The following is a 26,206-nucleotide window of genomic DNA, read 5'->3' on the forward strand; positions in this document are numbered from 1 at the left end:
GGTGAACTTGAAGAACTAAGTGATATGCATATTTTGACAAAAGGCAGGAGGTGATGGTTAAAAGAAAGCATGTTTTGAGTTGGTATTTCAAGACAATTTCTTGGGATAATAAGGCCTGGAGAGTGACCATGGCAAAGAAAAAAATCACCAGGGAGCTAGGCTTTAACCCTAGCTACTTAGGAGGCAGAGGTAGGAGGATCATGGTCCAGAGTCAGCTGAGGCAAAAACATAACACTCTACCTGAAAAAAAATCCACAATCAAATAAACAAGGAACCCAAAGCAGAAGGACTGAGAGTACCCATGGTAGAATACTTGTGTATAGAAAGCATGAGGCTGTGAGTTCAAACCTTAGTACCACCATGACCATAAAAGGAGGAAGAGGTGGAGGAGGAGGAGGAGGAGGAGGAGGAGGAGGAGGAGGAGGAGGAGGAGGAGGAGGGGGAGGAGGAGGAGGAGGGGGAGGAGGAGGAGGAGGAGGAGGGGGAGGAGGAGGAGGAAGAGGAAGAGGAAGAGGAAGAAGAGGAGGAAGGGAAGAAAGGAGGGAAGGAAGGAGGGAAGGGAGGAGAAAAGAAAGGAGGAAGAAAGGAGGGAGGGAAGGCCAGTCATCAAGGATGAGCAGTGAGGTCTGAAGACTGGGTAGGGAGTGGTTTAGTCACACAGCAGTTAAATCGCAGTAGCCCAGAAGGATGGCAGCACTGCCAGCTCCAGTTTGCAGAAGCTGGTTCTCCAAAACTGAGAGGCTGGCACACCTCCCCCTGCACCCAGCCCCCCATCACCACTGCAGGCTGGGAGGCAAAGCTCTGCACCACGTCCTCTGAAGTGTGGGAAAGCTGTGCCATCTATCACATTCTGGGATGCAGTCTGTTGCTCTAATTATTTTTATCTTCGATTAGTTTCCTCCACGCCCCTGATTTCATGTAGCAGTGCATGCGTGTTCTATGTGGTGAACAAGGCCTAGCCCATGCTCAGGCCAGTTCACTCTATCAACAGCTGACAGAGGCCCAGGCACACGAAGACCAGTGCTAGAATGGCCCAGAGGCCTAACGCAGTGTGGCAGAGTGACCACCGAGGCTGCTCCCGTGCTTTCAGGCTGGCTATCTACAAATGGACAAAAGTCACTGACAATCTGAAGAATATTTATTTTTTTAAGTTCTATACTTATAGTCACGCCTGTAATCCTAGCTTCTCAGGAGGCTGAAATCTGAGGATCATGGTTCAAAGTCAGCACAAGCAGGAAAGAGCATAAGACTTTTGATTTCCACTTAATCACCAGAAAGCTAAAAGTAGAGCTGTGGGTCAAATGGTAGAGTGCCAGCCTGGAGCAAAACTGTTCAGGGTCAATGCTCAGATCCTGAGTCCAAGCCCAGGAATCAGCACAAACAACAAAACCCCGAGAACACAAGCGTGGCATTCTCTGCCCAACATCGTCTCTGTAGTTGTCTTTTGTAATCCAAGGAGGAAGCTTCACGATGAACCGATTCACTGCTGTCTAATGGTGATGGCAAAATGGGCTCCGGAGTTTGGGGGTTTGGTTGCTTCTCCAACAGGCTGGGGTAGAGGCCACTGGGGAGAGGGGCAGGGCGGCCGTGCGGAAGGCTGGGGCTGGCAGAGGGCAGAGCCCGGCTGGGCAGGCGAAGGGGCGGTGGGACCCCAGGGCCAGCAGGCATCCGAGTTTGCTGGAGGGCCAGGATGGACACACCCCCCCATGAACTTGAACTTGTGACCCCAGCCTCATTATGGAACCATTTGCTGCCCAACCCACGTCTTCTAACTACCTGCAGGCCAGCAAAATACAACCGCGGCTTTATTACACTCTCCCCAGACTCATTATTTAGATTCTAAGCTAGGAATTTATTGAGACCTCTGCGAATCTTATCCTTTCAAGTGAGTATGTCCTCTTGTTAAGAGAATCTACAAGCAGACGCACATAAAGACTGAATAACTTACTCCACAAATAAACAAAATATAAAGCATAGCATGAGTGGAGAGTTTTACCCAGGCTGGATGGATATGATAGCAAAATGTATTTTCATTATAATCTGAGGCAATGTAAGAGAAAATTTATATTGTTTACCTTAGGTACAGAGCCATATGCCTTGCTCACATTAGCATTTATTTTCAAATATGCAAGCATGAGATGGCAAACTTTAAACTTTAAAGTATTAGTTATCTGTGAATCCACTTTATGAAAGCATGTCTAGAAATGTGTAAGTTAGATTTAATCAAACCTTAAATAGCATGGTTCCACAGGTTAGTATTAGCTTATCGAGAGAGAGAGAGAGAGAGAGAGAGAGAGAGAGAGAGAGAGAGAGAGAGAGAGAGAGAGAGAGAATGAGATTTACTTACTCACTAGGCATTCCAAAGGCAATACATAAATATTTTTCATTAACTTCCTGCTTTTGAACTTACTTCAGAATACATGCTGACATAAACCCAGTCCACATGACACGTTAATTATGTACTTATAATTTAATTTTTTATTTATTATTTTTATGTATTTATTTTTGTGCCAGTACTGTGACTCTACCTCAAGGCCTGAAGTTTTCACCTGGCTTTCTCATTCAAGGCTTGGTGCTCAACCACTTGAGCCAGATCTTCAATTCCAGCTTTTTGCTGGTTGATTGGAAACAAGAGTCTCACGGACTTTTTTGCCCCAGACTGACTCTGAACCTCAGTCTTCTGAGTAGCCAGGATTACATGCATGAGGCACCAACAACTGCCCCAATTTTAATTCTTTTATAAAAATTATATTCAAGGTTGATAAGTAAAAACAGCTGCTGGAAAAATACCAGTAGTATCGAAGGAACTGGACAGCAAATAGAGTCCATCATCATTGTGCATATTTTACACTGAGATAAAAATAGATACTCTACTCATCCCTGACCTGTCACAGATAGATGTGAAGAATCTAGTGGTATGTTTGCAAAAAAGTTGTATTTTCTGTGCCAGTTACAAGGTCAAAAGAGTCTAAGGATCTGTGGGTCATATCTTAAAAGAAAGGAAATCAGGCTCTTCACTGATGACATACATAATTACTTGCCAACGCCTTTCCTTAGGGCATTGAGCTTCCTACTGATGCCAGGCCATTATGGCTCTAGGCCAAAAGTTTTCCTTTTAAATTGGACAATGTTAAGCATAGTTCAGCTATTGTGTGTACTTTTTAATCCTTTGTAAATCTCTAGACATACTATTTATCCTAAGTAGAATATTATCTTCATTATTCATAAAATTTAGCTATAAATAGTAAGAATATTGTTTTCCATGAACACCTTAGACCACGAGGAATACACTCAGCAAGAAATTCACATTTCTTTGTTGTGTTGAATGTAAGCCCCTTTGTATAAGTACTTAAAGATAATACCAACAAAAGATGAAGAGTCAGTTAAATGTAGAACTCTTGTGGTAAATCAATTTTAACTTTTAAATTAGGAATACCACTTTTGAAAATAACAGAAAACAAAATAAAACATAAATTTCTAATTTCCATAGCTTTTGTCTACAGTCTAACTTCCTTTTACATGGAAACCATTGTTCTGTTATCACTGTAAAGAAACACTTCTATCTAAGAAAATTAAATAGATCATGATGATCATGATGGGAAAATCAGCTGTTTAGTGTCAGTATTTGTTGTGTTTTGTTTCCAGCACTGGGGATAGAACCCAGAGACCTTAACATTTTAGACAAGTGTTCTACCAATGAGCTCCATCCTCAGCAAGAAGCAATTTATTTAAACTTTTCATTTATATGGATAAAGCCATCCTTATTCACTCTATTATCTATCCCCATTGCCTTTACTTTATTAGGATTCTTTCCTAGAAAGCTAATGGAGTTGCATGTCATTAACTCATTCACGGTATTCATTATATACTAGCTATTGAGACACGGTCTGCCAGGGCCGGGGCCTAGCTACCTGGACAGGATATGGGAGTGGACAAAAGATCCGCAAAAAGATTGCATGAGGCTGGAGGGCTCCAGGACCCGGAGACTCACAGAAGGTAACTAGCCCAAGAGCCCCCTTAGAACAAAGCACCACCTCCCACAGGAGAAATTTACTCAAAATAGAAAAGGGGGCAAGGAAGAAGAAAGTCCACTCAGAAGTGGGGTAACAGGAACCTGCAGGATGTGAGCCTCAGTATCTGTGAAGACAGTCCCCAAAGCCCTAGAAGAGGAAGGTCAAGAGCTGCAAGTCCTATTTCCTAAAATCCCAGAAAACAAATTTCACAAGCAAAAGACAGGAGTGTTCGTAGGGTAAAGAGAGGCAAGAAGAGCGGCCATCTCCACAAGCCCTGAGCCTGTCCACAGCTTGGCTGCATGCTGAAATGGCTCACCACAGCTGCCCCCAGCCAGCCAGAATTCAGAACGACAAAGAGGCAAAGACGTACAACACAGGCCGGCTGAAGAGAAGAAAACCATAGCATAGGAAGACACTTGTGAGAATCAAAAATAAATAGAAAGGATAGAGTTTTGAGAGAAACTTAAGAGTGAAAGAAAACACAATATTTTGTGTACTAGAAATCATATTTTTGAAACTTCAGAGCAGCAAAGCAGAGCATATCCCCAAACTGAAGGTCATGCTGACTTTTCTCGTGTGCTCATGAAACTGATCCCAGAATGTCCAGCACCCAGAAATCATCTAAGAAAATTCCTGGGTTTGAAAGATTATCTTCAAAAGAAGATAATCCCTTAAGCATCTGGACAAAGATCATTTCACTTATAAAAATAGAGAGAACCCAGCAGATTACCATCAGGCTTGTCCATCACACCTTATACAAGAAGAGCATGAAGTAATATATTTTAAAATACTTCAGGAGGCAAATGTCTAAATCCAAGATTTTATATTTAGTCAAAATCAGTTTTATGAACAAAGGACCTGTGCAAGGCATACTGGTTCATGCCTGTAATCCAATCTACTAGAGAGGCAGAGATGGGAGGATTGTGGTTCAAGGCTAACCTAAGCGAAGAAGAAGAAGAAGAAGAAGAAGAAGAAGAAGAAGAAGAAGAAGAAGAAGAAGAAGAAGAAGAAGAAGAAGAAGAAGAAGAAGAAGAAGAAGAAGAAGAAGAAGAGGAAGAAGAAGGAGGAGGAGGAGGAGGAGGAGGAGGAGGAGAAGGAGGAAGAGGAGGAGGAGGAGGAGGAGGAGGAGGAAGAGGAGGAGGAGGAGAAGAAGAAGAAGGAGGAGGAGGAGGAGGAGGAGGAGGAGGAGGAGGAGGAGGAGGAGGAGGAGACCAACCCAAGCAATAAATAATAATAAGTTAGCAAGACCATGTCTCCTGTTTGCCATCCCAGCCATAAGGGAGGTATAGGTAAGAGAATCATAGGTAAGTCAAGCCCACACATAAAACATGAAACCCTGCAACCCAACATGAAAGAGCTGGAATTGTAACTAAAGTAGTGGAGCGCTTCAACTAGGAAATACAAGTCCTGAGTCTGGAGCCATTAGCATAAACAATAATGACGATGATAACGATGCTCCTAAGCAAACCGTTAAAACTATTCATGTATAACAACTCGATGAACTTTGTTCATGAACTCTTCCTGAAAAGCTTCCTTGAGAATATTTCAAACAATGGAAGGCATATTTAACATACGACTAGTGGTAACGTGTGAGTGTGTGTGAGAGACAGACAGGATTAAGATAGCCTGAGGTTAGGAGAAACGGATCCGATTTAGCCGTACATTTGTAAGTGCAGGTGAGTACTAGAAACATTTGGAGTACGAATAGATGGAGTGAGGGAGTTTTTAGACATGACAGACTTACGCTGAGATCACCTGTGTGGGCTGTGAGCTGATTGCTTTGCCTCTCCCTTCAAGCTTCCAGCATCTCCTTTGCCTGTCCACCTTGGGGTACACACATGCCTGGAAGATCCGGGTCTTCCCTCCTGAGGCCACGCCCTCCTCCCCCTCCAGCCAGCTCAGGACTTCCTCTAGCCTACAGGACCCACTGGGCCTTTTTTTCCTTGCCTTTTCCCTCAGAAGAATAGCATTTCTTCATGCTCAGAAACCCTCCACAGTGCCATTGCCGCTATAGCTGCCGCCCAGGACTGTGTCCGGCCTCCTCTCCCGGTGTCTCCAGCAAGGCCTGGAACCACAGCCAGGACTGGCCCCAAAGTGCTTCTCCTCTGTCACGGTGGAAGCTGCATCTCAACTGCAGTGCAGGCTCAGCAGTGGCCTTGGACGTGTGTGTCTCTATGTCCTCCCTGAGGGCTTTCTCGTCTTCTTCCTGCCCCAGGGGCCACCGTGTCTCCATCTCTGGGGCTGGCATCCTCACATCTCTCCCCGGTGTGGAGTGCCTTACCTTGAGCTAGAGGCTCAAATCAGACTTGGCCAGAATCAGAGATGCCACCTCATGTCACGTGATACTCATAATCTCAAGCACACAGGGAATTTGGAGACAAAAGAGACACGCGGAGAAGCCCAGATCACCCACACTGCGTCTCGGGTCCTGTCACGACACATTAGGATGTGCTCCAGCCAAGGTTCCTATCAAAGGACTCTATGGAATCCGTGGGCTCGAGTTTGAGTCCATCTTGGACTTAGAGAAAGAAAAATCTATAGGCATCAGCAATACTTAATCTGTGAATGATATAAAGTGCTACTTCACTTGGTAAAATACCATCATGTCACACCAGTGATGAATCCTTCTGGACAGCCCTGGCCATCCACCGTGCATTCTAACCTGCTTGCCGAGGCCAATTGCAGACTCCACCGTGGGGAAGACTTTGCGAGCTGCTGGGTGAGCGGCTGTCAGCCTGCATGCCGAGGTCCAAGGTCTGCCCAGGTCATCTCTCTTCCACTCTGGGACAGGAGGGCTGAACACACACACACACACACACACACACACACACACACACCCCTCGTCTGCTAATATGGATAATCCTATGAGCCTTTGTCTGGCACAGCCAATTTCTTTATTTGTATACTAGTCAATTCTCCATTACTTTGTCAATGTACTTAGTACTCTGTATACTGAGTTGGTTCTCAATCAATTTGAAAGCTCACCCTGCCCTTGGTTTCTTGCAGTACACCCGGTACCAGCAGTATGGCGCAGAAGAATGTGTGTTGCAGATGGGGGGCGTGCTGTGCCCCCGCCCAGGCTGTGGAGCAGGCCTGCTGCCTGAGCAGGGCCAGAGGAGAGTCACCTGTGAAGGAGGCAATCACCTGGGCTGTGGGGTGAGTACTGGCCTGGCCATGCCCAGGGGAGCTGGGTGTCTTTGCTTACGTGAATAAGCTGTAATGCTATTTTTTTATTTTTCCTGTTGGAATCCAAACATCTGTGAATTAATATAGAGAGAAATAGATTGTTTTAATTCTTCCATAAAGCTCCAGATATGAAACTGCATGTGTTTATTGGGGGAAATAGTTATATGAAGGTCTTCTGCTTTATTTGCTTGTGGAAGTATGTACTCAAAGATACTGAGAACCACTATACTAGATTTTACATACTCCTTGTAACACTCGGCTGACTCAGAGAAAAAATGTGGTGTGTCAAGTTGCTTTAAAATGCAAAGAAGTGGAGGGAGAGAGAAGTCCCTGATGGATAGGCCCAAGTGGCAGGGCCTGCATAAATGTTTTTGTTTTTAAAGTAAAGATGAGCAAAACTAACAGTGCCTGTTAGGGAGACAGAATCAGAAATGCCAAAAACATTCTAAGGCGTCAAATCCTAAGACCTGATCAGAGATAGTTGAAGGAATCTCTATCTGCCATCCAGGCAGGACCTGAGTGGGGGAAGCGGCTTGTTCAACTACAGGTTGAGAAGCCAAGTGTCTCCTAGTCCAGGGAGTTCATACACCCTGGAAAAATAGGAGACAAGCACATGTGCTCAGAGAATGCCATAAAAGTGTAGAAAACATTTCTCTTACAATTGCAACCTCATGAGCTGTTTTGTGGAAGAAAGGCAAGGAGAGTGGATGCTTAGAAACCTAGATATAAGTTTTGGCTGGCCTGCATAAGTCACTTTCAAACAAACTGGCACGCGTGGCCTTGGTAGTGCTTCCTGTCGATGGTGCAATGTAGCTGAGCGATGGAGGGAGCGGAAGCAGAAAATGATGGGAAATTAGCAAGCACAGTGCGTGGAGTGAGAACTCACGCAACCCTTCCCGGCCCGGGGTGTGGAGAAGCCACTGCTCTCCCGGCCTGTCGGCTGGGATGTCAGCGCCAATGTGCCTGACCCGGGCTGGTGCCACGCTCAGGTCTCAGAATGCCAGCCCGTGAATGCCAGGCAGTGAACGCCGGCCGGTGAATGCCGGCCAGTGCTTTCTCTTGGCATGAGATATGATCACAGTAGATTGTAGTATGACTTGGGTCCTTCTGCCAATGGCTGAATACCATTGTGCTAGCCTGCACAGCTTGGAATTTAAGTTTTAACTTCACAGGTAGACGGAACCAGCAGCCATACCCTTGTGTTCAGTTGTTCACTTTGCTTAGAGAACTTTGAAAGATATATGTGACTTTAAGCTTTGAAGACTTTTATCTTCTTTTAACAATAACAAAAACAGCAACAACAATACACATACACACACACACCACAATGTGACATTGTGAATAATTTATACATTTAAGCTCCCAATATTGGGAAATGGTGTCAGGAATAAAGCGAGTTGTTTCAGTCCATTTCGATTAAGAATTTGGGGGGAAATTGCGCATCAAGGAAGAAGGGGTGTTCCACGTAGTCCTTTGTCTGCTGAAGCGCCTGTGTACTGAGTCATTTTTTAAATTTTATTTTATTGTCCGGATAACGTATGGAGGGGTTACAGTTACGTTCGTCAGTAATGGGTGCGTTACTTCTGGAAACTTGATACCCCTTCTCATGAGTCATTATTTTTTTATTGTGTTCTGTTTGTTGTTTTAGGAGATACTCTTGTCAGTTTGAGTTACTTCATACTAGGTAACAGATTCGAATCGAAACAGTTTAATATAGTAAATATATTTAATTTAATTATTTAATACAATAATATCGTTAAGCATGAAATGCACTTAATATTTGCTGAGTGTCAGAAGTGGGTCTGCCACGTGACTGGATTGGAGGTCTCACATGAGCTTGTAGTCAAGGAGGTGTAGCCCTCTGAAGCCCCATTCTCGGGAGTGGGGGACTCAGATCCTCTTCTTGGCTCTGCTCAGAAGGCCACAGTTCCGCACATGCCATCCTCTTGTTGGGCTGTTGTCCCCACAGTGACAGCTGTTAGCTCTCCCCTGAGAAAGCTGTCCAACAGAGAGCGAGGAGAGAACCATAACGCCTGCAGGACCTAACCCTAACTTGATCAGCCTTGCCCTACTGTAGTCTGCTAGGCCCTGGGTCCAGCCCACTCTCGGGAAGAGAAGAACGGGGCTTCATCTTTTAAAGGGTAGACTTCATGGGCTTATTTGAAAAATCAGAACAAAGAGAATATGTTTCCATCTAAGTATAAAATGAAGTATTGTGTGCTTGTTTTATATTTAATAGTTTAGCATAATGTAAGTACAGATTTTTTTAATATTTAACCATTACTTTCACAAAAGACAAATATTCAAGGAAAAGTGTTTACAGGGTACTCATCTGATCAGTCTTTCCAGCCAAGCATCTACCCCTGGATCAAGCCAGATCTGCAGCAAAGAATTAGGCATGTCCATTCAATATTTCATCCCTTCAAGTGATTTCTTTTCATAAACAGTGCTTTAGAAGGCTGTCGTTTGCATATGGTCTGGTCACTACACAGGAAATGTGATGCATGTGGGTCCAGTGGACTCTCCCTGAACCATGGTGGTGTTTGCCAGTCTGAATGCCATGCCTAGATTGACAGAAAGGGCTGTCTGCAGACTATGAGAAAAGATGCCGCTGGCAGGGAACTCACAAAAGAATGGCAGCACGTTGGTGGAGGAAGGAAGCCTCAATACCATTAGTTCTCGGGACACAGTACTATTTTATTGTAAGGTATTTTTTATCCATCTGTGCTTGGTATTTTCCTAAACTATTAACATATGGAAAAAGTTTAACTCTTATTACATGAGAATGCAAGAAATGTTTCATGTTACCAGAAGGTTCTCATATAAAATGCCAGATGTACTGCTCTTCAGAAGTACAGGAATGTCACTGGAAGACAGACACTGAGATGCACGACCCTGGACTTGCCTGTCCACTGTGGAGTGCACACACACAATACTTGTAGACAAGGGATTCCGTGCAAATGACACTGCTAACCCATCCAGGGAAAGCCGGGCAGCGTGTAAGCATCACAGCAAATGTAGAACCATTGTAAAGAGTGACTGGAAAAAGGACCCCTGGCTAGGGTTCAGTTGTAGTGTTGTAGTAATTTCTTGGCTTTACGTTCCTGACCTAAATCTATGTTTTTGCCCTCAGCAAATTTGTGTTTTGAGGATTGAATATACAGAGAATGAATATTGATGAGTGAATTTTAACATGTAGAAGTAACAGAAATGCAATTGCCTTTATTTGCCATTATTAAACACTATTTATTCTAGCACTAAAATTGCTTTCCTTTGAGCCAGGCATGGTGATACATACCTTGTAATTGCCAGCACTGGAGAGGCTAAGGCAGGAGAATTGTGATTTTTTTTTTGCCAGACCCAGGGCTTGAGCTCAGGGCCTGAACACTGTCCTTAGACTTTCTCAACGCTAGAGCTCTACCACTTGAGCCTCAGTACCACTTCTGGCTTTTTCTATGTATGTGGTACCAAGGAATCAACCCCAGGTCTTTGTGCATGCTAGGCAAGCACTCTCCCACTAGGCCAAACTCCCAGCCCGAGAATTGTGATTTTATGCTGGCCTGCACTACATAGAAAGACCTTGAAAAGAAGGTGTGTGTGAGGGGAACAAGAGGGAAGGGGGAGAGGAAGAAAAAAGCAAATGTTTACCTTTCCTCAACAAAGAACTCCTCAAAAGTAATTTTATAACTTGTCATATTTTAGCAGCCACACACATTTCAGAACACCCGCAATACACCACTTCCAGAGATTCACAAAGAATTCAACTGTGACATGGAAGTACCACAGAAGGTACAGTTCCAGCTCCCATGATGCCCTCTGAAAGGGAATGCACACAGCCAAATACAGAGATTTGTCCTTGCAGACCTAGGTACTGTCTTACTCCTGCGAGCACCAAGATTTTAGCTTTGAGTCAACCCAGAATATATTTACAATAGAATTCAACAAAGAATATATTTTGGGATCAAACAGTCTGACCTCACTCTTGGCTAATCCTTGATCATATTTTTACTATTGTTCATAAAAATATTAATTGACTTCCTGAGGAATTCTTGTTGTACATTATTCTTCCCTCTGGCCTTATTGCTATTCATCAGAACTATCTCACTAGCTTTTATGATTCCAATGCAAAATGTTGACATGTTTAATACCAGAAAGCAACGACAAAATATAGAATGCATTATGCGCGGTGACGAGGGAACACATATACAGAGCTGCGGCCATCCAACCTCGGGAGCGTCCCATTAATAAAACATCTTTATCTTATTTTGATGCTAGCTTGGAATAGCAAATGTCTGGAAGATGCTGTTCTTTTTAAATAATATTTGAAGTTGGAAGAATAATTTTCTGTTTTTCAATTATAGCTTTGGGGACAAGGCTTGATAACAACTGAAAAAATTTAGATGAAAAGCCTTCCAATATCCTATCAGGTTAAGGAAATTAAGTCAAATTTCTTGAGGCATCTTTGATTACACTTTCCTTAACAATACTAGCTTAGGTGGCTCAAAGGCAGACTGACTGGAAACTAGGGAGCCAATCTCCTGGGCTCCCTCACCTGTCCAGGCCCCTCTGAGTCCTCTTAACCAACTGTCTCTTCTTCCATTGCTTTCCTCAGAGAGGGTTTCCTTAAGGAAAATTGTATAGATCAAGTTGTACAGGCCTCAGCAAACCTGGATTTAGACAGATGCAGATACCTGTTTCATGTCCTGTTTGTTGGGTGAGGTGATTGTGAATCACATATGACAACAGCGTCAATAATATCGCTGACCATTTTGACCAAAGGAAGCCTCATGTTCACCCTTCATGTTGGTAAGAAGTGGATGAAGAAACAATGCCTAGCTTTGTACTCAAAGACCTAGCTATTTTTAAATTATTTATTATTATTATTATAATCAAGTAGTTGTACAGAGGGATTTCGATTTAACATGTCAGTTCTAACTAACTATTGCGTTAAAAGCTTAAATTACCAAATTAGATATAGAGCCCTTTTTCCAATATGTGGCCCAAAACAGAAAGTAAGCAGATGGTCAACATTTAATAACGAAAGAAGGGAAGAAAATGACTATCTTTCCTGTACTTTAAGATTTTATTTTTTTGTAAAAGAAAATAATTTAAATTATGTTGAACTCTGTGGGCTCTATTGGGTTCTTTTCAGATACTAGAGATGAAAAGTCCGCTCCTGTGATAAAGCCCTGATGTGTTCAGAATCTCACCCCAAAGGGCAGGCACTCTTCAGGGTTACATGTGGGTCTCAAGCATTATAATCGTCAGACTATTCCATCGCCTGCTTGCCTCAACCACCAACACATCAAGAATGGAATCGCATGTTGTTAGAATATTGTTCTTTAATATCAACTTTTTTTCTTCATCAAAAAGCATTTTACAAGAAAGTTAATGGTATAAAATGTCAAAAAAAATTTGCATTCCGTGTTTATTTGACTTGTGTCCAAGGATCTAATTTAGGCTCCAACATTCACTCACTTACAGATTGGAAATAAGTCTTGCTAGACTTTCTGCCTGTGAGACAGCTTGAAGTGCAAAGATAGAAAGCTTCGGAGAGTATTTGTTGTAATGAAAACCGTTCACAAATGTATAAGCAAGTTCTGTATGCCATTCCTCTAGAAGTCCTTATCAACTGGAAAATGTTCCTAGAAAGAAAGTGTTCTGTGATTTGAAGTATATACTTTTGAATATAGCATGTATGAGTATTTATATTTATATATATGTACTTGTATAAATATATATGTATATTTATGTATACACACATACATGCTGGATTGTATATAATTATATAATGATTATATAATATATAATTGTATATTCCATGTAATAATATAGAATAAATAATTATATATTATATAATTCTTACATTATATACTGTATATTATATATACATATATGCATATATATACATATATGTGTGCTGAGCATTCTACTTGCCCCAAGTCCTTTTTGTTTAAATAAAGGATAGTATTATAGGACTTGAAATATCCACACTAAAAGGCTTATCCCAGCCTGTTGAGAGGTGCTCAGATGATGGTGGCATTAACCTCATCTATAGATTGATCCTTTGGGATTTACCTCACCAACAGACTGGTCCACTGATGATCTGGTAGCCCAGTGGGCTGGTAGGAGGCTGGGCTAGACGCACAAAATGCCGGCCAGAACAAAAGGTTGTCCTCCCACCTTTCCCACCTCTTGTTCTCACTCTCGCACTCCCTCTCTGCTTCCCCGCTGCAGTGAAGTGAGCAGCTTTGCTACCCCATGCTCTCACTGGCATGAAATCTAGCCCCATGCCAGGTCCAGAGTCTAGGCAACTGTGGACTGAAACCTCTGCCACAGCCAAAATAAAGCCATCCTCCTTTGAGTTGTTTTGAACCAGGTGCTCAGCCGCAGCAGTGGAAAGCAGGCACAAACGCAAGGTAATTCAGTTATTTCAAAATGATAACATCGGGATTGGAGATTTTGCTCAGTGGAGCTGAGTTTGGTCCTCAGCTCTGGAAAAATGAATGGTCAGAATTAGCTCTTTGAATAATGTGTTAGGAAATCAGTGTTGTAGCAGATTATCTGGAAGCCCCTAGTACCGAGAGCTACAGAGAGCTCAGAGGGGCCATAAGGTAGAGTTCTACTGACGACAGCATAGTATCTGTGCGTTGCTCTTGCTCTTGCTCCAGCCTCTGCTCACAGCTGCTGTCCAACATTGATATGTGTTGGTTCTAGCCACTGGTGAACTGTTTGCATACAATTAAAAGCTCAGCTTCTCAGGTGAAGTAGCCACGTGTGACGCTCGACTTGTGACAGTGCAGTGATAGTAGGACCCGTTTTCATCCCTGCAGAAAGTTCTTTTGAACAAGGCTCATTTGGAGAAATAGTAGCACATGCGCCGAGAAAGCCTCCTATGTCTCCATGCCTCACACTTTGGCTTCTTGAGTTGTACTTAAGAAAAAATCTCTTTGGAATTACAAGTCATTTCTTGAGCAAGAGACTGTAAAGTAGCATTTTACAAAGCGGTGTCACACCTCTCAGGTCCTGTGAGATAATAGAAGGAGTGACCGAAGTGGAGATGTCAACCCATGGTAAATTGAACCAGGTAGAGAAAAAGAAACAGCTACCTGTACCGGGGATCTGCTAGGATTACAGCCCAACATATATTCAAGCAGTCTTAAACTGGGCTCTGAGGATTCACAAAATGGCAGTGAAAATGACTGCGATAGTGGGTGCTGGCCATTCTATTTGATAGGCATTGTGATGCCTGTGGCCAGTGTGAAGTCCAGGAGTGGTACAGGAGTGGTAGGTACAGTGGGAGGGGTGGAGTTACAGGCAGGAATCACCAGCCTGTCTTCTCAGCCATTAATATCTCAGGAAACTGATTGTGTTCTGCAGTTCAAAAGTTCAACTTGAACGTGGATCTGCCTGAAACCTGATTAATACCGGAATTCCAGGGCCAGTGATACTCCATTTTGGTTGTTCTTCTTCCCAGGAGACAGAAAGCTGAAGAAGAGAATCAGAATCATATAACTAGGAGGTGTGAGCTAAGTTGGATTAAATACGTGTATTTTCTGTAAGATTAAAAGCTTTTGATATGCAAACACACATTTTTTTCTTAAATACCAAGAGCTGTCTTTGCTCATCTATAGAGCCAAAGCTGCCTTTTCTCTGGTACATTTTGTAAGACAGGTGTTTCATAAAACAATTTGTGATTCAAAGAATTCACGTTTTTAAGAGCATAGCGCTATCTGGCATGCCACTAATTATAATGAGCCTGTGAAATCGAAACATCAGAACCATTAGGTACACGATATTTTCCTCTTCGTGGAAAATGAATAAATGATTTTTTAATTGCTGCTATGATTTTCTCAGATGTACCTTTGAGACATTTTTAATGGTAAAAATCTTTTTATTTCTAAAACTGCCATTGCCATATTTTTATGGGTTTCAGGATGAAATTTTATGATTTACTTTGATTGGGAAACTCATTTCAAAGGGTCCCTCTTAAATGAACATGTGAGAGTTAAATTTTTCATAGAAGTGGCGCTGTGGCTCCATGGGTAGGGTGGTAGCCTTGAGCTGAAGAGCTCAGGAACAGCGCCCAGGCCCAGAGTTCAAGTCCTGTGACCAACCAAAAAATTTTTTTTCATAGAGTAAATTATATTACAGTGAATAAAATATTTTCTATTAGTGAATGTCGATCTCATAAAATGTTAACTCTACCTGACATTATGGTAATAACATGGGAACCATAGATTAGACTTTTTGTTTCTCCATTTGAAGAAATAGCTTTGTATGATCATGAGAACAGTGATGGATGGTAGAATTGAGTCTAGCTGAAGTCTGTCTGGGCTTCTCACAGCTGTCCCAGGCTTTCTCTGTGGTGTCTTCTCTGCTCTTCCCAGCAAGGGCCAGTGACAGCGACACACCAACACAACATCTCATTAGTCTAATTGCTTTTTAAATCTCCCATTGTTTCTCAGTTCTTCCATCGCTTGCCAATAAAAGCCCCCTAGATATCTCTCTCTGTCTCTCTCTCTCTGTCTCTCTCTCTCTGTCTCTCTCTCTCTGTCTCTCTCTCTCTCTCTGTCTCTCTCTCTCTCTGTCTCTCTCTCTGTCTCTGTCTCTGTCTCTCTCTGTCTCTGTCTCTCTCTGTCTCTCTCTCTGTCTGTCTCTGTCTCTGTCTCTGTCTCTGTCTCTCTCTCTCTCTCTCTCTCTCTCTCTCTCTCTCTCTCTCTCTCTCTCTCTCTCTCTCTCTCTCTCTCTCTCTCTCTCTCTCTCTGCTCTGGCTCTATTTCACTTTGGGGTCACCTCAGGCCCCTGAGGGAGTCAGAACCCCTTCAGGCCACTGGGGGCCATGGTCTCCTTGGTTCCTTCCTGTGCCTCGTTCTAGCCTTGTGGGTCTGATGCTGTTCACTCAAGTTCATAGTTTATGTTTTCTGGTTCTCACCTCAGCTGCTGTTGGATCATATAGACTCAGAATCGTGCAATATAATCATCAAAGCAGTTTCATTTATTCTCTCATTTCTTCTTCATCTTGCTGAATGCGTTATCATATACCTTGCTAGTTTAATTATCTTCCATACAGTTTCCTGGCACTAAGAACCTTACCGTCCACCATCACTGTTTACAACAGTGTTCCTCACCTCAAACAGCAACCCTCCCTCCTGACCCTCCCCCACTAGGGAGAACCTCGGATCTACTTTCTGACCACGTGAATTTGCCCATTTTCTAGATATCTCTTCTAGGGACAACACTGCTAAGCCATTGTGTCCGGCTAATTTTATGTGACATCATGTTTCCAGGATTCACCCACGTCACAGTGTGTGTCGGCCATTCTCTCCCTCCTGTGATTGACATTGCATTATATGCACTGACGCATATTGTGTTTCCTTCGTTCCATCTCAGCAGTTATTAAATCAGGTTAGTCCTTCCTCTTCCTGAAGGGAAAGGGAAGTGATCTCTGTGACTTCCGAGGCTTCATCAGTAGTAAAATGGTTTAGTCACTGCAGTAGCACTGACTCCAGTCCTTTCAGGTCCAGTTGGCAGTAAGATGGTTGTCCACTCTACCTCTAATAAAGTTCACTTCACCAATGTCCCAATAGAGGATATGGCTGAACACCAATGGTCACACCTGTAATCCTAGCTTCTCCAGAGCATGAAATCAGAGGATGGTAGTTTCAAGTCCACCCAGGCAGAAATTATCTCCAGTTAATCAGCAAGATGCTGGACTAGCAGCACGACTCAGGTGGCAGAACACCAGCCATAAATAATCAAGTCAAACAAGAGTACAAGGCCCTGAGTTCAAACCATGGTGCCATCATAAATTCAAATAAAATAAAGTAAAGTAGATCATGGTTCTTCATTCTAGTGTGGAAAGGAAATCTGTCCTGGATGTAAATAACTTACTCTATATTAGAACCCATGTAGTTCACTCGTTCCTTTAGATGAAAGTCTCTTGTCACACCCCGGGGGGCGCAAACAGTCTCGGTTCTGTCTGGGTAACAGGGATGCCATACAGCATCTGATAGACTCACCTTGAGCAGAAATCAGCCTTCTCAACATATATGTGGACATCATCTTTGAGGCAATGTTTTTCATTAGATAAAAGTCCAGAGACAGGGGCCGGGAGTTTGGCCTAGTGGTAGAGTGCTTGCCTAGCATGCACGAAGACCCGGGTTCGATTCCTTGGTACCACATACTTAGAAAAAGCCGGTGCTGAGGCTCAAGTGGTAGAGCTCTAGCCTTGAGAAAGTCCAAGGACAGTGCTCAGGCCCTGCACTTAAGCCCAGGACTAGCAAAAAAAAAAAAAAAAAAATCCAGAGACAATGTTCCCTTAACTGTTCTGCATATTTTCAAAAAGAGCCTTACAACACAATACAATGCCCTATTATGAAGAATGAGAGTTATTTTTGCCCAGATGTAGAACAAGTTCTACCATAGAGAATGAAGAAACATAAGATCAGTGCCCATGAAAGTACAGAATATTTTCCAGACAGCATTAAAGAAGTCATTAATACAGGTTGTCTTTAAGTAGAAGGATGGGAAAGGGTTCTTCAGCCCATGACTTTCTTATGTCTGAATTTTCTAAATGTGTAGATTATTTCTATTTTTATAACAGAAGGGACCACTATATCTGAGATGATAAACTACAGTCGAGTTTATAGGATGACCATAGTTTATAACAACACGTTGCTGGAAGAGAAGAAGGGGTCTGTAAGTCCAAACACAAAGAAATGAGAAATATTTAAGTAGATCAACTGCTAATGACTCTCCACATCATATGTGAGTATTAGGTTACGCAGTGTACCCCAAAGATGTGTCAATTTATGTTTAAAAAGAAGGAAATCCGTAGCATTTAAAAAGCAGTCTGACCAATTATTACATTCCCTAGAACTCTAAATCATCTCAAATACCTTGAGTTTAGATGAGGGAGAATGAATTATGCTTTTCAATGGCAGAGTCAGAGGTACACAAACTAAATCTATAAAACCCGGCTACTGTAGGCAGGAAAGAGACAGGCTTATTCATGGTCTACCTTGGCATTCTTTCTCCCTTGGATTTTTTTTATCAAGCGCACCCTCCTGTCATGCTGACTTAAATGAATGGCATATTTAAGAATAACGGGAGTGAAGTCTGCTGGGAAATTTAATTTACATTCTCAAAATAAGTTCTATGAAATATGTCACCTAGACATATTGGACAGCTGAATGCAAGTAGATGAATTTCTTTTGTGTGTGTGTGTAGTTTTAAATTAATTAAGTAGTTCCTAAATTACAAGAAAATACCTTGTGGTGTTACTTGGAATGTCCCTAAATTTTAATGGAGTCTGTTCTCACAGTCCGTCATACTGTTTTTTGTTTCTCTGGATCCCCTTAAGTATAAAGATGGAGATTGGTGAGCACAAGACACATTAATCTGATGGAATGACAGAGAAGCAAAACCCTCTCCTTTTGTGCAAGTCAGACACTAACACAATGTCAGCAGAATGTACCAGAGGTCAGGGAGCTGAGGTGACAGCCGCTGAGCCCCTGGGACTCAGGGCCAGAGGGTCGTGCTGTTCCACACAGGCCATCTAAGAATGATACCAGCTTTTCCTGGGAGAAATCAAGTCTCTCCCATAGACTGTGGTCTCCAGAAATCACTGGACTCAGGGGTCCAGGGAAATGGGGTCTGCGGGCCTCCTGCTCCACTGTGTAGTTCAGTGAACACAGACTTTCTACCGGCGAGATCTTTGAAGACTCTTGTTCTTAAGACAAGAAACGACTGAGACCTAAGAGAACTGAAGCATTTCCTGGGAAATGAAACCTGGCCCCGCCTCCTCTGGCCCCCTTCTAGAGGCCCCATTAGGAGACAGACCTGGTGGACCATCCAAACCTTGCCCATTTAAAAGTTTATAGTGTGGTTAGAGACAGAAGTGTGTGTGTGTGTGTGTGTGTGTGTGTGTGTGTGTGTGTGTGTGTGTGTGTGTGTGCGCGCATTTTATTTAGGCTTTTTTTTTTAATTTTCAAGATGTAAAATAGTATCAAGGCTATCATGCTGTGTAAGGCTCAGGACAAAATCTGAGCTCTGCCCAGCTGCCCACGCTTGAACCCAAGAGAGAAGCTTGAAATAAGAAACCCTTCATTGCAGAGGGAGGAGCCACTCCCAGTCTCCTCTGAGTCATTTGTCAAGCCTGTCTTCTGCTACACTTGCACAAAGGAAGCAATTTCTCCCTTTCCTCTGTGGCAGTGGGCCCGGGAACGCCCGTTTCCCCTCCCAGTGGGGCCACCTGCCGCTCTTTAACAAAGAAGCAGCACCGCTCCTGACAGACATTCTTCTCCACAAAGCCGGTTGCTCACTGTCCAGCATTCACAGACAGCCTGGAGTTCAAGGTCCAGTGACAGTCTTTCCAGTTCTCTCAGGATGTGAGTGGCGACTGACGGGTTTGTAATCAGAGGATGGGTGTTAACCATCCCTAAGCAGGCACACCACAGGTGGCCTGCCAGGTCCCCAGAGGACTCCTGAGAAAATTACCACATAGGAACTTCATCTGTATCCCTGTGTGAGAATGTGAAGCAGGCCACATATCGATGGACAGACACTGCCTGATTGCGTGGAGGATTTAATAAAAGAGGAGACGGAGTCCAATTCTCTCGTAATTGAGTCTTGTGCAGAAATCAGATGAAAAGTTGCTTCCTGGATCTTTAAAGGAGGTGAAGTGCTTGGGATGGATGCCTTGGAAGAGAAACCCCAGCTATTTCTCTGCCTTCCGTAGACCATTCCCACCACGGCTTTTCTGTGTAAATAAAGGATGAGCTAGCCATGACTATATTCAGGAAGTAGCTGCTACTTGGAAAGAAATAAATCAAAACCAAAGCAAAATTCTGAGAGATCCTTTTATGTGGAGACATGGCCAGGCCTTTCTGTGAGCAGCATTGTACTATTGTGAAGTATTGAAGCTACTTAATCAATAAGAAAAGTGGAAGTACAAAGACAGGATTAAAGAGATCAGATCTTTGCCATGCCGAATCTATCGACTCAGAAATCTCCTTCCCATCATAGGCTGGACAGGAACTGCCTTACATCCTGAATGTTAACAGAGACTTTTTTTCAAGACTGAAAATTGATATTTTCAAACTCTGTCATCATGTATAAACAACCAGTGGTTGTTTTTGTAAGGTCTCAAGAAAGCACTAAACTCCCAGGAAGAAAATGATTTCAGTGAAACACTTATACTAGATATGCTTTTAATATTCTGAGCATCATTTTAAAACGCGTTGGTATATAATCATCAGAGACGCACATGATCTCAGAAAGTTAAGAGAACACACAGCACGAAACTGCTTGTCCAGGTCATTTACCTTCCCTGAAACCCCAGGGCTGTTTGTCAGTGGAGCATGACCAGCCCACGGGCTGGGGGGCTCTCAGGTGGCTCTTAGACAAATGGTAGACAGGTATGGGCTTCCTTCTTGACCCCCATTATCTTTCTTCACTGACAGAACATGGTTGTTTCTACCTTTTGAGAAAGTGACCTCACCCCACAGCATGAAACAAAGCCTAGGTACCTCAAACCAGCCACGCTAGTGGGGATTTGTTTTGTGGTGATCTACTCCCTCCTATGCCTGATCAGAACTGCGTAAATCCACTTTTAAGCCACTCAGATGCTGGGCTTCCTACTGTGACACATACACAACAAACGTCCTTTCTGTCTAAGACGCCTGAATGGAGGCTTTATGCTTCTTCACCCTCAATTCTCTTCTTTGGCAAAGATGTTCATTTACTAAGTATTTGGGGCAAATAACCACCAAAAAAAAAGAAAGAAAAGAGGCACTGGCAAAGGATTTTTTTTAGTAGCACACAAAATCATTATCAGACTGTATTCCGTAAATGTTTTTGTGTCTACTATCGCTATAACCAACCATTTATCCAACCCGTGATAAATGGGTGGTGGAGCTCATCACTGTGTAACTCAAATATTAGTCCTGTGGAGCAGAAGTCTTCCCCCGACCCTGCTGAGAGTCTGGAGTGGGATTAGAACCTGCCTTCCCCACCCTAGTTACCTTTTCATGATATAGCTCAGAACTGTGTCCAAGTTCAGCCATGAGAGCGGACAGAGGTATTTTCATTCTGAACCTCATACAGCACCTAACACTTTTCAGGAAAGCCCCGGAGAAGATGAATCACGTGATCATTGTGGTCACGACGACAAAGATGGCGCAAGTGCCTTCTTTAGGAAGGGTGTTGAGAGGAAGGACGGGGCACGCGGGTGGACGCTGGTGCCCATGGGAGTCTCTGCCAGGTCTCTCTTCTCTCTTCTCTTCTTTGTCCTAGCTCAGCCACTTCTCCAAGTCTCTGGCTTCTGTGTTTTCATGTACAAAAAATATGGGCAGAGAATGCTGTGTCTTTTTTTATTTCTACCAGGACTGAGTATTTTCTCAGTGATCTTTCCTAAAACAATACACGCTAGCACTTTCTGTATTCTGAGGCATGAAAAATTGCACCTCTGGCTTTCAGTCGTGCCTATAAAATTGTATTTGCCCCTCGCGTTGAGAGGTGTTGCTTCAACAGCCTTCTGAATTGGTTCAGATAAATAGAGCTAGCATTTAATATTGCTGGGACTGGGAGCAGAGGCAAGATTCTAGAAGATTCTTTAGTTGTTTGGCTGTTTCACCTGCTGGTCTTTCTGTTCTCTTTTCACATACTGATGTGCCACTTAGTCATGTAGAGCCATTCCAAGCCCAGATTAAAGCTTCTGGAGTTACAAATTGCAAATGATATTTCACTTAGCACTTGGAGTATTACCAGTTTCTGATTTACATTTCTAACAGAAGTCTTGGAAGTTTAACTTTTGTTTTTCCACTGTAATCAGTAGAAATCATGCTGTTTTCTGCAACTACGCTATTCTAATAAGAAACACTGGAGAGAAAAATTCAGTATGTTCTTTGTTATAGTTAAAATACACCCATAATAGTTGAACACCAATGGCTCGTGACTGAATGCTCAGGACCATGGCTCAAAGCCATCCTTGGAAGGAAAGTCTGTGAGACTGTTATCTCCAATTAACTATCAAAGCTGGAAGTAGAGCTATGGCTACAGTGTAGACCAGTAGATATGAGGGAAAAAAATCACAGGGAACAGGGACAGTGCCCAGACCCTGAGTTTAGGCCCCCAGGACTAGCACCCCTCCCCCAAATATACACTTTATATAGTCTAGCACATGTATAGTCTGGGCACCAGACACTGCCACCTGAAATGCATAGTGAAGAAGGAAGATAGGACACAATACAGAAATGTCATGTCCACGTCACAGCAAACGGCTCTTCAAATAAGATCTCTCAGACATCCAGAGCAGGTAGGGCCTCCCCGCACCTCACTAGCAGCACACTTCAGCTTAGTGCCTCCCTGCATCTCACCTGTAGCACACTTCAGCTTAGTGCGTGTCACGTAGCTTGTGTTTGTAGTTCCTTCATCTGAGAGGCTCCTGGTGGGGTAAACTGGAGCTCCCTTCTGTATACTGTGTATCTGGCAGTGGATGGAGCACGCATGTATCCCATGCCGCAGTTCACAGGGAGAGCAGAAGGCTGGAATTCGTGTGGGTGACAATTTCGTCAGGGCTTGAAGCCAGGACAGTTTGCCTAGTAGTGGGGATGGAAGCATTTCAAGGAGAAGGCTCTGTAGTCAAGATTTAACATCCAGTCCTGCGGCTGCAGACAAGAGCAGTGAGCCCCACGTGGAGAACTAGAGGAAGCTCAAGCTGTAGAATCCTATGCCAGGGGGAGTGTGGACATGGCAGTCCCCAGGCTGACCCCGAGACCACGGAATGGGGCTCTGACCTCATGCTGTGGTCCAGCCTGTAGATAAAGGAATTGATTTGCAGTGGGGGGGGGGGACCGGCTGAGGCCCTCTCCATCAGCGTGGCCTCCCATCACTGTGGGTTTCGTCCAACAACTTACAAGGTAGCGACTTGTCTTCTTTTTCCTTGCATCAGCTTTTCAGAAATTACTGAAAGGATTTTAATACCTCATGGGTATGAAAGACCTAGATTATCTTTGTTTTAGAGATTATTTACAAATTGAAATTGCCAATACTTTCTGCATAAAGTTTAATAGAGAATAAATAGGCAAGGATACTGACATATTGTGTGCTGTGTGGTATCTCCTCTCTTATTTTATTAGCTATGCTTCTGACTGCCTTTTAGTTTTAATATAAAAGCACATTGTCAAATATTTAAATGCCTTAAGTACTAAGTACTGATTTTTGTTACGTTGCCATAAGCCATGGTACCAAGACATGGTTTCATAGGAGAGCTTTATGCTTAAAAGTCACCTGGAAGAAAAGACTCCTGGGTGGTATCGGCAAAAGTCTGTGTAATAGTATTTCAGGAGTGGTGGTTGATGACAAAGTTCAGAAAAAAAGTTTACTAGAATGGTGAGATACTGTGAAACGAATCAAGATCTTCAAAAATACTTCTACCATAAAATTCTTCTGCTGCTGCTTTGTTTTGATAACATGCTCAGTAAGTTTCACTGCTCTAAGAGGCAAGTTAATGTTCCTGTATTGTTTTATTTATCTGCCATGTAAGAGGACTCATCCCAAGAGGGTTAACGTTAATTATCAAATAATCTTTTCCTTCATCATCAGATATTGATGCAATTCAATCTCCACTTCCCAAATTCTGCCAATATTTTAAAGAATATTTAACCCATGCAGAAGTTCCTAGCAAGAGTTAAAGAATCAGTGATAATAATGTCTTAAAAATGTATTTTTATTTTTGTGTTGCTTATTCATGTGACAGATTCTTTCAGGGCAGCCCTCATTTAACACTGAGCCCCCTTCCCTATGTAAATAGACCAACTATAACTCAGATATCATGGTTTCAACCATTCATTGCCTGAAGTTAAAAGCATATGAATGTAAAAAGAATTCAAGCCAGGCTCCCACTATAAATCCAAAGTCCTAAGGAGGCTGAGATCTGAGGAATCCATTTTGAAACCAGCCTGGGGAGAAAAGTCTATGAGACTCTTTTCTCCCATTAACCAGCAAAAAGCTGGAAGTGGAGCTGTGGCTCTCAAGTGGTAGAGCTCTAGCCTTGAACAACAACAACAAAAAAAGCTATTCAAGAGGTCAAGGCCCTGAGTGCCAGCATACACACACACACACACACACACACACACACACACACACACCACACTCCACACACACCACCCCACCACCACATACAGATGTTGTAAGGTTGTAAGTGAACTACTCAGCCCTACCCATGCCTTTACTTCTCCTGCGTCTCAATCTCTCTGTGCCTCGGTCTCCTCAGCTTATGCAATATGGCCTCTTCCATCCCTGAGACCTCAGCCATGCTTCCTTGCTCCATGTTGCTATTACAGCCCAGAGAGGACTTGGTGCTCCCTTGGGCACCAAATTTTGAACTCGGGACAGAGAAATGAGCTATAGCCATAGCCATAGGTTAGCACCCACCCCACCCCCGTCCTTTTGCCTTTCTCAAAGTCTCTACCTTCAACCATCACCCATCGAAGCAAATATTGGATGGTGGGATTCTTGCCTTAAGCTCCCTTAATTTAGCTTTGCTTTTCTACTGGGCAGAGAGACTGGCCTGGAGGCCGTGGTCACACAGTGTGGCGCTGACCACTCTCCACTGGTGCACACAAGGAATGCCTACAGTGACACCTTCAGGCCAGTGGACTTTACTCCTTTGTCCCTGGACACAGTATGAGGGTTTTGAGAAAGGCTTTGTTGATTTGGCTTTCTGTTGAGTGTGGCTTAATTTCCAAGAATGGCCCTGTGCAGCCTCCTGCTTCCATGTAGGACGGATCACCAGCATTCCAGACGAGCAAGCAGTCGCCTCTGCCGGGGAGGTGATTATGCCATCTCCTGAGGCGGCAATTAATTACCTGCACTGACAAGAACTTACTCAGTCTCTGACCTCAAGTCTCAATCCAATTTATATTACAACAACTTCTTCGATAGTGTTGCTTAATGCTTCCCGAATTCCAATATGGTGGCTGCCCTGCAACGTGTATACTAACTACACACCCTGGGACTCTGCGGAAGGAGGGCCCCATCTCCCTGCTGCTCTCTGGGTCCACTCCTCAGTGGAAGCTCTGGAGTCCCCATCTTATTTCCTCTCATCACCTGGCGAGCATGTCAGGATGTCCCTTTTCTCTCACGGAGTGGGGGCCAGAGGCGTGCGTAGCCAGCCAGTCATATAACCTTCCCAAGGATATGCACACTGCGGCCCCGCCAAGTCCGGCCTTTGCTTTATCTTGAAGCAGTATCTTGCCAGGAAGTTTATAGCGCTCTCTAACAAACGAAGAGAAAACTAGGAAGTAGCAATTAAAATAAAATCCCTTTGTACGCCTGAATTCCTAAATTACTTTGTTAAGTGAAGTAGTCGGGAGTGGAAAAACCTTGTCCCCAGAATTCCTGTCATGGTCACAATCGCTGCATATATTTAGGTAAATTCTTCCGTTTTACAAATGTATGTTAAGCCTTCAGGATGTGTAAAGTACTTTAAGGGATAAAAAGATTTCTAAAACACTGTCTCAGATTAGGAGAATTTATTCAAGTTAATTCTAAATCTTTGGGGACTGAGAGAAAGCAATGGTTAAAGGCAGCATTTTATTAAAGGGCCCCAAGGGGCTCGTGGCCTGGCACTAAGGGGAGCTGCCACAGGTGAAAAGGGTTGGGATTCTTCTCCCAGGGTTCTCTGGGTACCTGCCTCAATGGCACAGCCAGAAAGGGGGACTGGCTCCCTATGGAAAATGAGGGAAATACATAGGGAACCTCACTGGATGTTATTAAACAGCAGAGTGGGGAAAATGCAGTTGATGTCATACATCTGATTAAATTATAGCATATGCACATGTAAATTACCGTGGTGAAACCCCTTCGTACAATTAATATATACTTAAAATTGCAGGGAAAGAAAACAGGCTACACTGGGGAGGGTTTATTGGCAGGGGATGGGAGGGAGCCACTGAGAAGGTGAATGGGGGTGAGCATAGTTGAAGAACTTTGCATGCCTG

General features: G+C 43.4%; 1 protein-coding gene across 1 annotated transcript in view; it reads left to right on the top strand.

The window, feature by feature from the left end:
* The window catches only part of Prkn (parkin RBR E3 ubiquitin protein ligase), a 912,456-nt gene that overhangs the window by 783,658 nt on the left and 102,592 nt on the right, over nucleotides 1-26,206 (top strand). Inside the window, 1 exon segment of the mRNA XM_090337856.1 lies at nucleotides 7,020-7,173. Within this exon segment, the coding sequence (XP_090193982.1) occupies nucleotides 7,020-7,173 (154 nt within the window).

This window comes from Megascapheus bottae, chromosome 8, assembly GCF_031878675.1.
Source record: "Megascapheus bottae isolate mThoBot1 chromosome 8, mThoBot2.hap1, whole genome shotgun sequence".
Classification (NCBI taxonomy): Eukaryota; Metazoa; Chordata; class Mammalia; order Rodentia; family Geomyidae; genus Megascapheus; species Megascapheus bottae.